The 14,653-nt window shown below is 36.2% G+C and overlaps 1 protein-coding gene across 1 annotated transcript in view; it reads right to left on the bottom strand.

Annotated features, from left to right (window-relative positions):
* The window catches only part of TCAIM (T cell activation inhibitor, mitochondrial), a 53,778-nt gene that overhangs the window by 35,933 nt on the left and 3,192 nt on the right, over positions 1–14,653 (bottom strand). The window contains exons 2-3 of the mRNA XM_021677528.2: positions 5,179–5,251; positions 223–358 (exon numbers count right to left, since the gene is read on the bottom strand). Coding sequence (XP_021533203.1) covers positions 223–358; positions 5,179–5,207 — 165 coding nt within the window. The 5' untranslated portion in view covers positions 5,208–5,251. The remainder of the gene's footprint in view (positions 1–222; positions 359–5,178; positions 5,252–14,653) is intronic.

The raw sequence follows: 14,653 nt of genomic DNA, 5'->3' as shown, positions 1-14,653 counted from the left end.
AGAGCCCAATGCATGCATTTTCCATTCCCTCAGATTTCATAAGACAACAATAATTAGATTTTCAATTTTCAGTATGTGTATTTCAAAGCAATTCAGAACATTGACTTTATCACTATGACAGAACAATTCAAATTTATAGAACTTTGTATTATATTGTGTCGAAAATTAGTAAAACTTCAGTTTATGAAATGCGGACTAAAGGTTAAATAAACAAAAGTTTACCCTTTCTCTGGGGTGCTGTCCAAAGAAATCTGGATGTACTGCAAAATAGAATGGCCTCAAGGCATTGACTGCTTCAGCTCCTGATAAAGCTCTTGAGGAGAGAAACCAGTGTGGAAATATCTTCTCTAGACATGACCTTTTAAAAAGATGTGGATTTATTATTCACCAAGGCACTGACACACACACACACACACACAGATCCCCAATGCATAAAGTGACAATATAGTAACATTAAAATTATTATGCTTGGAAAATACCACAGAAACAAGACAGAAATCAAAACTGTGGTTTTCTGAAATCTATAAAAGTTTTAACAAGCAATGTCCAATTACGAAATAAATAAGTTGTGGGGATGTAATGTATAGTATAGGGAATACAGTCCATAATATTGTAATAACTTTATATGGTGACAGATGGTAACTAAACTTATTATGGGGATCATTTAATAATGTATAAAAATACTGAATCATTATGATATACACCCGAAACTAACAGGACATTGTACATCAATCATAGTTCAATTAAAAAGAATTTAACAAATAAATAAGATATATATTGACTTTTAACAGAAAGTGCCACATTGTTTCTAAAAACAGTGGTTATAAATTCCTCTGATGCAATATGAGAAAATAATATTAATTAATAATAATAACATTTCCCCTCAAAGCCTACTTTGAAATGTTAACTGGCTTTACTACAGATGGTGACAATTTCCTGTGTCATTTTTTTCTTCAGATAAAAAACCCTCAATATCCATAGTGTAATCTTTTCTTTATAGTGAAAAATATTTTGAGTACAACGCTTAAAATAAGAAGATGCCTCTTAGTTTACTTCCTCATGGCTGGCATGCTAAAATTATCCTCGTTGGATAACTTGACATTCTTATTCTTAAATTTTGGCATAACTCACCTAAGACTGTTTTTTTACCATACAGTTTTAAATCCAAATGGAATTATTTGCAATTTTTGGGAAGCACTTTCATGACATCAATTTTTGGAACGTTATAATTTTACCTCCATTCTATAATAGTCTATAAAGAAGTCTAACTATTAGGCACCTTTTTGTCTCATACATCAGCTCATACAATATTGAGTACTATGTCTCTCATACATTATTGAGTCTATGGAAGGGTTTTATATTTTTAAAATGACAGAGATTACAGGATCATTTACGGAGATTTTTAGCAATCTGGAGACCACCACCACCATATTTTCAGATTACCTTTTTTTTTTTGCACGTACTTGAACCTTTTACAAAGTCAATATTCAAGGTCATGCATGAAGGACTACAATGAGGAGTCCGAACAATAAAGTAAGCAGTAAGCCAGGTACTGACATCCTCAATATGAGGCCGTGTAAGCAAACAGTGGCAGGTCCACTGATTCCCCCCATTTGAGCTTCATTTCTCATTTCCAAGTGTCTGACAGACACTTCAGCTATCCTGCCAGCCTCTCAAATTTTGTGTGTCTAAAAAAAGGAGTAGAGGTCACTGTTTTCCTTCTAGTCTCAGCCTGGATACAGAAAGCAAGGAAGCAGTTCAACCCAGGATTATCTTCCTTATTCCTGTCACCGTGGTACCACTTTTCTCAGTGTTGCCAGAGTACAAATCTGCAGACAGTACCCTGCCCAATTTTGGGTGGTCTGGAAGTTGGTTGTTTCTTCTCACTTTATAATATCCCAGAAACCGTTCCTTCTTTCCATTTTCTCTGCCACCCATTATCACCAAAAAATAGAACTGCATAGCCTCACAATCTGTCTACGCTCTAGTGTCTTTTCCCTACCATTTTATATACAGGTTAATTTTCCTAAAATCCCACTATGACTGTACTCCCTATTGTAACACTTTGCTCGTGTTTCAACTCCTGCGAATAAAATCCACTTCTTAGTCTGGTGTTTCAAATCCTCTGTAATCATTTCCAATCTGTCTGAAGTGACTTCCTACCACTCTTCTAGATGCCCTTGGGCCAACCCTCAGTAACCTTTCTCATTCCTCTTATTTCTGCATGATTTCTAAGCCCTAAACATGCTCCCTGTATCCCAGTTCCACCTATCCAAACTGTGCTCATTCACTGAACAGTTACTAAGTAATACATGCCAGGAGACAAGGTGCCCATTTCCCCCAGAATCTTCTCTTTTGTATCCTCAGTATAGTGTTTCCCTCTTCTAAACTCTAAAAACAGAAACTGCTTACTCAGCATATTTGCAGCACAATACCATAATGTGTAAATGATGTTTCCATTTGTTCCTCTCTTCCTCCACCCACCCCATCCTCCTCAGCTACCATGCACCCTTGAAGGCAGTAAACATGTTTTACATATACTTGCTGTGGTTGGCTATGTTAGTTGGCATCTGCTGAAAAGCAGAGGTCAAGACACGCTTAGATGTGCGAGAGAACTGGGAAAGGGAGGAGAAGGTGGGGAGAGCTTTCAGATCCTGATGTAGGTCTGACACCTGCAGGACAGAGGAGAGGCAGGAGGACTGGGTAGGAAGTCTTGGACTGTAGTCCAAGTTCCAAGAAGGGCTCAGCCAGGCCAATGAGGAGTTGGACCAAAGGCACCCACTGGCAGAGTCCTGTGTCTTGTTGGAATAAACCTGACTTTGTATTCCTGCTCTGCTTGGGCACTGACAGCCAGGAAAGTGTGGCTTTGAGGCAAATCCATGTACCCAGGGAGATAGGAGAGCTCAGCGGATATCTGATGGCTGCCACAGCATAGGGTCTGGCACAAGTATTATTGTTAATGTATGTTAAATGAATGTCTAGTAGGTATTTAATGAAAGGAAACTTAACAGAATCAAGGAAAATTAAGCTTGAAATTGAGCAAATTGAGCACATAAAAATCTGGATTTATAAGACATTAGGAAAGGATTAGATTTTTGAAAGACAAATCACTAGAAGAGGGGTCAGTAAACTTTTTTGAAAAAGGGTCATATGGTAAACATTTTAGGCTTTGTGGGCCCCATGATCTGTGTTACAACTACTCTACTTTGCGGCTATAAGGAGAAAGCAGCCACAATAAAGCACATGAACGAGTGTGGCTGTGGTCAAATAGAACTTTACTTACATAAAAAGGCAGTGGGCCCATCTGACCCATGGACTATACTTTGCTGACCTCTGCACTAGAGGATTTAAATATAAGGACCTCAAGTAATTTAAAAATACACGTACAATTTACTTCTAATTTTTGTAGAACACAGACTATGTAAAGCGAGAAATCTGTCAAATCACTTGGATTTTTCCAAAAAAGAAAGTTATCCTACTGAAAAGAGCAACATTGCCTTGAGTTACAAATGGAGAGCCATTAACACTTTAGGAGATTAGGGAATTTACAGATTGAAGTAACAGAATGTCACTACTGGTATCTATTTCGTACTTAAAGCATATGACTTGATTTCTAATTAACAACTAAGAATTTGCACTGCAATTACTCTAAAGCAGTGCTTTTCATGACCCATAGTGCTGTAAAATAAACTTACGGAGCCATGACCAACATTAAAAAAGAGAAGACACGTAACAGAAAATATCACTGGATACTGTGTGTGGCAAGGGTTAACTACGGTTATGAAACTTGTATTTTATGCATTATGATTAAAATACAGTTTTCTGAAGGCTGGAATAAAACAAGCTGGAAAAGCGTGGCTCTATTATGCAACCACTACTATTCACTGTCTGTCAATGGCACACGTGAGGAGGCGAGAATTCCTCCAGGCTCCTTTGACCTCTCCTTGTATTAGAGTATGAAAACACGTCAGCCTGGTTTTCTGTGGTTGAACATTATTAAGATACCACAACATGAAGAAGGTCTACACATCTGCAGAAGAACAATTTTTCCAGGCACACTGTATCTCAGTTTCTTTGTTTCCTGCCTCTCCTCCTCGTCCCTCCGTGTCCTAAGAACTGTGTCATAAATTCAATCAGAGTAAGTCTCCCTTTCTTTGAGAACTCTTGTCATAAACAAGTTGGTGGAAAAAGTCTGTTTCCCCTAATTAACTCCCTTTTGACAGTGACTATTTACTGGAACAGGATAGTTATTTAAAAGTACTAATTATTTGCCAAATATTTTATATTTGGCAAATATTTTAGAAACCTAACACTCCACATATCATTTTTACTTAACAGGTCAACTTGTATTTTATTTGGAGCCAAATGCACACGATTTTTCCCTTTTTTAGCTTGGTTACCAAGAAACCAGGACTAAATGTGACATTTGAGTAATTGTTTAATCAGTTCTGCTTTTTGACACAATAATCTTTTTCTCTACAGGGCTTCTGATCTCTTAATTATCCTATATATGCCCATTATAAAATGTCAATTAAATTTGTATAGTTGAACTCCTTAAATCCTTTCTTGAAGTAGGATTTAGATTATATATCATGAATAGCAAATACAGTAGTCAAATGACCTTACTATACAATTTAAATGTAAAGTGGTTTTCCACATGATAGCAATAGACTTGAGGGCAACATGACAAAAACTGTGCTAAGGACAAACTTTATCTTTTTTCTCTTAAACTTTTAACAGTGAACTATTCTTTTTTTTTTTTTTTTTTAGATTTTATTTATTATTTGACAGAGAGAGAATGAGAGAGAGAGAGAGCACATGAGAGGGGGGAGGGGCAGAGGGAGAAGCAGACTCCCTGCCGAGCAGGGAGCCCGACGCGGGACTCGATCCCGGGACTCCGGATCATGACCTGAGCCGAAGGCAGTCGCTCAACCAACTGAGCCACCCAGGCGCCCCAACAGTGAACTATTCTGAAAGATGGTATTTTTTTCATCTTTGCCCTGAATGAACTCTTGGAGGACCTGGATGTTCATATGAATTTTCTTTTTCTCTTTTTGTTCCTGCCCTCCACCATCATAATATAATTTTAGAATTTGAAAAATAACAATTAAAATTAGCCAAATACATAACAGAATCCCCCCCCCCCATACTAATTACATAATGGACCACAAAGCTTACCTTCTCACAGGTCTCAGGTGGCAAAACATTTCTGAATATATATGTACATCAACTCCCAGGCATCCATTAATCACTTAAAAAGTTAAGCAGATACAAGTGATGAACAAGTGGAATTTGAAATTAAGACATTTCCATTTATATTAACACCTCCCAAAATGAAATGCTTACCTATAAATCTAACAAAATATGTACAAGATCTAAATGAGTAAAACTACAAAAATGATGAATGAAATCAAAGAAGAATTAAATAGAGAGATATCCGAAGACTCAATATTGTCAAGATGTCAGTACTTTCCAATTTAATCTATAGGACAACAGATTGAATCTATAGATTCTGAGCAATCCCATTCAAAACTCCAGTAAGTTATTTTATAGATACTAACTCAGGTAAAAGACTCAGAATAGCCAACTCAATATTGAAGAAGAACAAAGTTGGAAGAATGACACTACCTGACTTCAAGACTTACTATAAAGCTATAGCAATCAAGACAGTGTGGTATTGGTAAAAGAACAGACAAATAGATCAATGGAACAGAATAGAGAGCCCAGAAATAGATCCACATAAGTATAGTCAACTGATCTTTAGAGCAAATATAGTCTTTTCAACAAATGGTGCTAGAACAACTGGACATCGACATGCAAATAAATTATTTTACACCCTTCACAAAAATTAACTCAAAATGGATCACAGACTTAAATGTAAATCACAAAACTATAAATAACTCCTAGAAGATAACATTGGGAAAAAACCTAGATGACTTTGGGTATGTTGATGACTTTTTAGATACAACACCAAAGGCATGATCCATGAAAAAAAAGAACTGATAAAGTGAACTTCATTAAAATTAAAAACTTGTGCTCTGCAAAAGACAATGAAAAGACAAACCACACACTGGGAACAAATATTTACAAAAGATACACATATCTGAAAAAGGGCTGTTATCCAAAATATACACAAAAAAATCCTTAAACTCAACAAGAAGAAAATGAACAACCTGATTAAAGAAAGGGCAAATTAAATGTGTCCTTTGTTATTTTAAATATATCGAGATATTTTAATTAAAAATTTTACCCAACTGAACAAATTTTATAGTATTTGTATCTATTTTGGTGTTTTGTCTTTATAGTAAATAAAGTTTCTGAACAAAGAAAAAAAAAATGGACCAAAGACCTGAATAGATACCTCATAAAATAAGATATACAGACGGCAAATAATCATATGAAAAGATGTTCAACATGACATATAATTAGCGAATTGCAAATTAAAACAACAATGAAATACTACTATACATCTATTAGAATGGCCAAAATCCAGAACATTGACACCACCAAATGCTGATGAGAACAACAGGAACTCTTATTCACTGCTGGTGGGAATGCAAAATGGCACAGCCACTTTGAAGGACAGTATGACAGTTCCTTACAAAACTAAAATTACTTCTACTGTATGATCCAGCAATCACACTCCTTGGTACTTACCCAAAGGAACTGAAAACTATGTTTATATAGAAACCTGCACACAGGGTGCCTGAGTGGCTCAGTCGGTTAAGCAACTGCCTTCGGCTCAGGTCACGATCCCGGAGTACCGGGATCAAGTCCCGCATTGGGCTCCCCGCTCAGCGAGGAGTCTACTTCTCCCTCTGACCCTCCCCCCTTCTTGTGTTCTCTCTCTCTCACTCTCTCTCTCAAAGAAATAAAATTTAAAAAATAATAATAATAAATAAATAAATAAAAAGAAACCTGCACACAGATGTTTCTTTTTTTTAATTTTAAAAAAGATTTTATTTATTTATTTGTCTGGGAGGGGGTGCACAAGCAGGGGGAGTGGCAGGCAGAGAAAGAAGCAAGTTCCCTGTTGAGCAAGGAGCCCAATGTGGGATTCGATCCCAGGACCCTGGGGATCATGACCTGAGCCAAAGGCTTAACCAACTGAGCCACACAGACGTCCCCACACAGATGTTTACAGAAGTTTTATTCATAATTGCCAAAACTTGGGAGCAACCAAGATGTTCTTCAGTAGGTGAATGGATTAATAAACTGTGGTATATCTAAACAATGGATTATTATTCAGTGCTAAAAACAAAAGTGCCATCAAGCCATGAAAAGACATGGAAGAAGCTTCAAAAGCTACAGTAATTAAAACAGTATGATACTGGCATAAAAACAGACATTTAGATTAATGGGACAGAATACAGAGCCCCAAAATAAATCTATGCATATTATGGTTAATTAACTTATGACAGAGGAGTCAAGAATATACCATGGGGAAAGGACAGTCTCTTTAAGAAATAATGCTGGGAAAATTGGACAGCCATATACAAAAGAAGTAAACTGGATCTCTTGTCTTACACCAGACACAAAAATTAATTCAAAATGGATTAAAGACTTCAACATAAGATCTAAAAACATAAAACTCCTAGAAGAAAACAAAAAGTGGCCAGCTCTTTAAAATAGCTCTTGGCAATGATTTTTTTTTTGAATCTGATACCCAAAGCAAAAGTTACTAAAGCAAAAATAAACAATTAGGACTACATCAAACTCAAAAGGTTTTGCACAGCAAAGGAAACCATCAACAAAATGAAAAGGCAACCTACCGAATGGGAGAAAATAACTGCAAATCATATATCCGATAAGGAGCCAATATGCAAAATATTTATAAAGAATTCAACTCAATAGCAAACAAACAATCTGATTAAAAAATGGGCAGAAGATCTGGACAGACATTTTTCTAAAGAAAACACACAGAATGGCCAACAGACATATGAAAAGATGGTCAGCCTCACTAATTATCAGGGAAATGCAAATGAAAACTACAATGAGATATCACTTCACACTCTTTAGAATGCTTATTATCAAAAAGACAAAAGAAATAACAAGGGTTGGTGAGGATGTGGAGAAAAGGAAACCCTTGTGCAGTGTTGTGGGAATGTAAGTTGGTGTGACTACTATGGAAAACAGTATGGAGGTTCCTCAAAAAAATTAAAGAGTGAACTACCAACAATTCCTTCTGGGTATTTATCCAAAGAAAACAAAACCACTAATTCGAAACAATACATGCATCCCCATGTTCTTGCAGCATTATTCACAATAGCCCAGATACAGACACAACCTAAGTGTCCACTGATGAATGAATGGATAAGGAAGATGTGGTATGTGTATATATATCACACACACACAATCGAATATTATTCAGCCATAAAAAAGAATGAAATCTTGCCATTTGCAACAACATAGATGGATCTCAGGGACAATATGCTAAGTGAAATAAGTCAGACAAAGGAAGACAAATACTACATGATCTTTTATGTGCGATCTAAAAAACAAACAAAAACAAAATTAAAAAACCCACCAAGCTCATAGATACAGAGAACAGACTGGTGGATGCAAAAGGAGGGTGGGGGTTGAGGGGAAGAAATGAGTGAACTGTCCTTTTTTAGTTTAAATAAATGCAATATAAATTTTTTAAAAGTTTTAAAAAGATAAAGAAATGAGCTTTCAAGCCACAAAAAGACATGGAGGAAACTTAAATGCAAATTACTAAGTGACAGAAGCCAATCTGCAAAGATTATATACTATATGATTCCAACTACAAAATATTCTGGAAAAGGCAAACTATGGAGACAGTAAAAAGTTCAGTGGTTGTCACGGGTTGCACGGAGAGAGGGATGAACAGCTGGAGCACAGACGATTTTTAGAGCAATGAAACTACTCTCTGAGATACTACCATGGTGGATACATATCATTATACTTTTGTCAAAGTCCATGGAATATACACCACCAAGAGTGAACCCTAATGTAAACTGTGGACTTTGGGTGATAATGATGTGTCACTGTAGGTTCATGAATTATAACAAATGTCCCATGCAGGGTGTGGAAGACTGTGTGTATCAGGAACAGGGAGTATATGGGAACTCTATACTTTGCTCTGAACCTAAAACTGCTCTAAAAAAGTTTTATTTTTTAAAAAAAGTTAAGCAGATAAATGGGGGAAAAGATTTTAATTACATGAACTTTTCCAATAATTTAGATTTTAGGAAGATCTTCAACTATAGTATGGTATCCATGTCAACTGACAAAGTGATTTTAAAAAAAATCCTATGAGAAAAAAAATCCTAAAAGTAGTCCCTAAATAAATCTTGAAATGCCAAATAATTCAAATAATCACAGGTAAAAAATTATTTTTCCCCCTATTATCAAGCTCTTAAGTTTTCTCACTCTCCATTATTCCACTCTTCTAGAGATCTGTTCAGCAGCATACTCTCTCAAAACAAACCACCAGATGTCTAAAATCATATTCCGTCAAAGCTTGAGCATTAAGTATGCTTAAAAAAATATTCTCATGAGAGGCGCCTGGGTGGCTCAGTTGGTTAAGTGTCCGACTCTTGATTTCAGCTCAGGTCATGATCTCAGGGTCTTAAGATCCAGCCCCGTGTCGGGGTCCCTGCTAGGCGTGGAGCCTGCTTCTCTCTTTCCCTCTCCCTCTGTCCATTCCCCCCTCTCCACCTTCAAAAAAAAAATATTTTCATGATATAGTTAATATACCCAAGCCAAGATAATATAATGAAGCATAACTGCCATTAACAGAATGATAGAAATACGTATTTTAAAGACAAATCAAGATATTCAAACAATGGATACTTTATTTTCCGGCTGACTGGTGTGGCAAGAGTCTCTGGGATGCATAATGTGTTTAGAGGTATTTATTTAAATGTTTAAAAAGGTGATTTTATTTAACCATTTACCTTTATAACTTATCTGAGACAAACACACAGATACAGGAAATACTGCTATCATTTTGAAGAGTGGAGATCAAATGGAGATGCAATGAGGAAATAAAACCATTTGGACTATCTAAATAAAGGTTCAATGTAATCTGTGATGGACTGAATTCTCACCAAATTTCTTCAAGAAATAACCAGAATAATCTAATCTTAGTTAAGACAGCACAGATACAAGGCTCAAAGCTTGCAAAGAAAAGACTAGAAGGATATACATATGCAATCTCTAACTGGCTATCTCTAGGTAGTAGGATATTAAGTGCTTTAATTTTTTAATTTCCTAGTTTATTTACAATGAACATGTGACATACATTCTTAAAATTTTTTTTTAAGTCAATGCTTTTAGCATTCAAATTAAATGAAGAAAATGTATATAGTAGGAAAGGGTGTTGTTCACTTGGTATTTAAGACAGGACCCGATCCCCTGGGATATCTGTCCAAAGACAGTCCTAGACTATAGTCCCAATTTAGCTCAAGAAGAAACAGCTTGCCATGCTCACACATAATGAAATTTCATTTTTTATGTTATTTTTTTAAAGTTTATTTTTTTTAGTACTCTCCACACCCAACGTGGGGCTCGCATTTACAACCCCAAAATCAAGAGTCACACACACTTCTGACTGAGCCAGCCAGGTGCCCCTCATTTTTTATATTATTAAGAAAATTTATGCCATTTAACTGCAAAGATACTAATAAATGAGCTAAAACTGTGGATAAGAAATGAGGAATAATACTTGAGAGGCATATGATCATCCAAGAATACAGATGGGAAACAGATGAAATACGCAGCCATGCTCTAACCAACATCCATTATTCAGCATAAAATGATCCTAAAAGCACCCTTAAAAAGCCAGAATAACTGAAAAATGCAAAGCACCTTGACGTACAACAGTGCAACCTGTTTTGTCTTTTGCAGCAATATCTTAGAAAGTCATAAAATAAAAATGTCTCCATCTGATGAACAAGGTAAGTGATCCAAACGACATGCTCTACTACACATTTTCAAAAGCAAGACATCAAAACACAACACTGAAAAGAAACTGTTATAACTGATTTGAAAAAAATGTTTTGAAGTTTGAAAATTAAAACACACTATAGACAAAAATTTTGAAATGAATTTAGGAAAGACTAGTTGCTTCAAATTTGATTCATAAAGAGTTTTCGAGGCAGACAGCCAAGTTACACTAAATATATATCTAAACATTTATGAATAAGATTTGCTAGGAAAAGCAGCTCATTTACCATATAAAATAGCTTTATAACTTCAGAGTTAGCTCAGAATTAGTCTCCAAAGAATAACCAACAGCAAAATTGCAAAAATTATAAAGAATCCTTAATGATTTTCAAACATGGAGCACAAGGTATGTTGTGCAGAGAATTTTTTTTTGTGCAGAGACTTTATGTAGCATGTTTTAGAAGCGTTTCTGTCAAAAATAAAGCAAAAAAAAGTTTCTTGAATTTAAGTAACTTGAATTTAAATAAGCAAGCTTCTGTAAAGTACTGGTTTTCAGTTGTACAGAAAAATTATACATTCACTGTCCACTTTGTAATCGTAGGGTAAAATTACTACTGAGCAATGACTAATAAAGGACATTAATACTTAGAAATGGGACAACGGATTCTCCCAATGAAAATAAAATGTTCCTAAATACAAGTCTGAACATTAAATCATGGTTTCTAGATTTAGAGAGAACCTAAAAAAAAAAAAGGCTATTACAGGTTAAGAGTTAGGTGTTTTCTGTCTGCTTTTGTAGTAAGTAGGCGATTTCCTAAAAAGGTTCACATGGGGGGTACCTGGGTGGCTCAGTGGGTAAAGTGTCTGACTCTTGGTTTAGGCTCAAGGCATGATCTCAGGGTCCTGGAATCAAGCTCAGCACCAGGCTCTGTGCTCAGCACTGAGTCAGTTTGTCCCTCTCTCAAATAAATAAAATCTTTTAAAAAAAGTTAAAAAAAAAAAAGGTTCACATGCACTAGAGTAAAAAGAATTAGCATGTATGGTAGCCACTATACCACACGTGACTACTCCGAATTGAGAAGTATTTTAAGTGTAAAGTATGCACTGGATTTTAAAGATTTGGTACAAAGAGAGAATGGCAAAGTATCTCATTAATACTTTTCTATATCGATTAGAAGTTGAAATAATTTATTAAAATTAATCTTAGTTTCTTTTTGCTTTTTAAAAAGTAAAACAAAATTTGATTTTGTCTTTTGCAGTTTACTAGAAAATGTAAAATTACATCTGTGGTTCATATTATACTTCTATTGGATTGTGCTGATCTAAGCCAGTGCAAGGCAAAAATGCTTTTAAGTTAACATGACTCGGTCAGAGAAGGCAGTCTGCACAATGGTTAGGAAAGGGAGGTTGCCCTGTCTGAAATCTGTATTCAAATGTTGATTCTGGCACTGACTACCTGTGTGACCTTGGGCAAGTTATTTCACCTTCCTGAGTCTGTTTCCTCATCTTGTAAATAACACAGATGGTTCAAGAGCTGTCTCGTCTATGAAAAAAGTTTAATGTGAATTAGCTTATGTGCAATTGGTGAATAGGGGAAAGATGTTATATCCTATGCAGTTTTTTCCCAGCATGTTAAAGGTTTGGAGTGATCAGAAGTGGTCTTTCTACAATTACAAAGGCCTCAGCCATATGTAAGGACCTTAATGACAAAACTTGAAAATTCTCCAGTAGTTCCTTTGGTTTAAGAAGCTGAGGGTTAGTGGCTTCAAGTATCCCTGCATTTTTCACGACATCAAGCAATCTGGAAAGCTGTTAATGCAGATGAAAAAGCTGGAGACTTCCACATGTCTTGTTTTTTTTTTTTTTTAAGATTTTATTTATTTATTTGACAGAGAGAGACACAGCGAGAGAGGGAACACAAGCAGGGGGAGTGGGAGAGGGAGAAGCAGGCTTTCCGCGGAGCAGGGAGCCCGATGCGGGGCTCGATCCCAGGATCCTGGGATCATGACCTGAGCCGAAGGCAGACGCTTAACGACTGAGCCACCCAGGCGCCCCCACATGTCTTGTTTTGAGTGGTGTGTATTTTTTCTTCATAAACCCTGCTATTTTAGTGTATTGTCCTGCAGAATGTCAGGATTTCCAGGAACGTGTATATGTCATTACAGCAGAAACACCTGTATAATATGTACTGTCACCCAAACTGCCCTTTAATTCAAAATTAAAAATTTTCCATTAGCTGAGAGAATACCTGGAGCTAACACTATGCTATATATAGTCTGCTAGACAGAAGTAGTTTAGGCACAAACTTTATTGTAGAAAATGTCAATTCGGTAAGTATTTTATTGACCTTTGTCTTTATCAAAAGGGAAGAATTACAATTCTACTACTGGCAATAAAGACTAACAAATTTAATACAAATGAAACAACAATAAATACAGGTATCACCGTTTGTCTAGTCACCGGACTAGACTGAAGTTATCTGCACTGTGTAAGAGAATATGTTGAAAGACACATATAAAATGCTGGAAATATTCATTACAGTCTATTTCTAAAAGCTGAAATGTAATCTAGATTATTATAATTATTTTTTAGCTCTCTGGATATGGAGTCCCACATTAGACTTTTTTTTTTTTTTTTAAGATTTTATTTATTTATCAGAGAGAGAGAGAGAGAGACAGAGGCAGGCCGAGGGAGAAGCAGGCTCCTTGCTGAGCAAGGAGCCCGATGTGGGACTCAATCCCAGGACCCTGGGATCATGACCTGAGCCGAAGGCAGACGCTTAACCAACTGAGCCACTCAGGCGTCCCACACATTAGACTCTTTTTAAAAAAAGATTTTATTTATTTATTTGAGAGAGAGCAAGAGCAGGGGGAGGGGCAGAGGGAGAAGCAGACACCCCGCTGAGCAGTGAGCTCCACACAGGACTCAATCCCAGGACCCCAGGACCCCAGGACCATAACCTGAGCCAAAGGCAGACACTTAACCAACTGAACCACCCAGGCGCCGCCCCCCCCACCCCCCTGCATTAGACTTTTGTACATGTTTTAAGGAGTATATTATGTGTAAAAAGTAGGGGCTGTCTAGGATTTTTGTGAAACTTAAATATAATAATGTACATAAGGAATTTAGCATCATCTGGCAAACAGAAAATTCATATACGTGGCAACTATTATTATTATACAATTCAGGGTGTATAAAATTCTGCAGAATTCCTTTTAACCCCTCCTAATAAGGGTTTACATATAGGTAGAACATGTATTTTATTTATTTGTTTTTTTAAAGATTGTATTTATTTATTTGACAGAGAGAGAGAGAGCACAAGTAGGCAGAGAGGCAGGCAGAGGTAGGCTCTCCGCTGAGCAGGGAGCCCAACACGGGGCTCGATCCCAGGACCCCAGGATCATGACCTGAGCCGAAGGCAGCTGCTTAACCGACTGAGCTACCCAGGTGCCCCAGAACATGTATTTACACACAACATTTTGTCCAAAAACAAATTTCATAACTGGAAAACTCAGAATTATAATAAGGGTGTGTGAAAATCTTAAAAAAGACAATGCAAGACTATATACAAGTAAAAAATTACAAATGAATGATTTAATTTCATAAACTTTAGGGAAAAAACTAAATCTATCAGAACAAATAAATATGGCTGTTTATTTTTGTTATTCAAAGACAAAAAGAAAGTCAGCACTTGCTAAGTAATAAAAAAAAAACAAGATTCAAAGACAAAAAGAAAGTTAGC

Source organism: Neomonachus schauinslandi, chromosome 1 (assembly GCF_002201575.2).
Source record: "Neomonachus schauinslandi chromosome 1, ASM220157v2, whole genome shotgun sequence".
Taxonomy (NCBI): Eukaryota; Metazoa; Chordata; class Mammalia; order Carnivora; family Phocidae; genus Neomonachus; species Neomonachus schauinslandi.
Note: the sequence above shows the minus strand (reverse complement) of the source record. Positions and strands in the feature narration are given on the sequence as shown.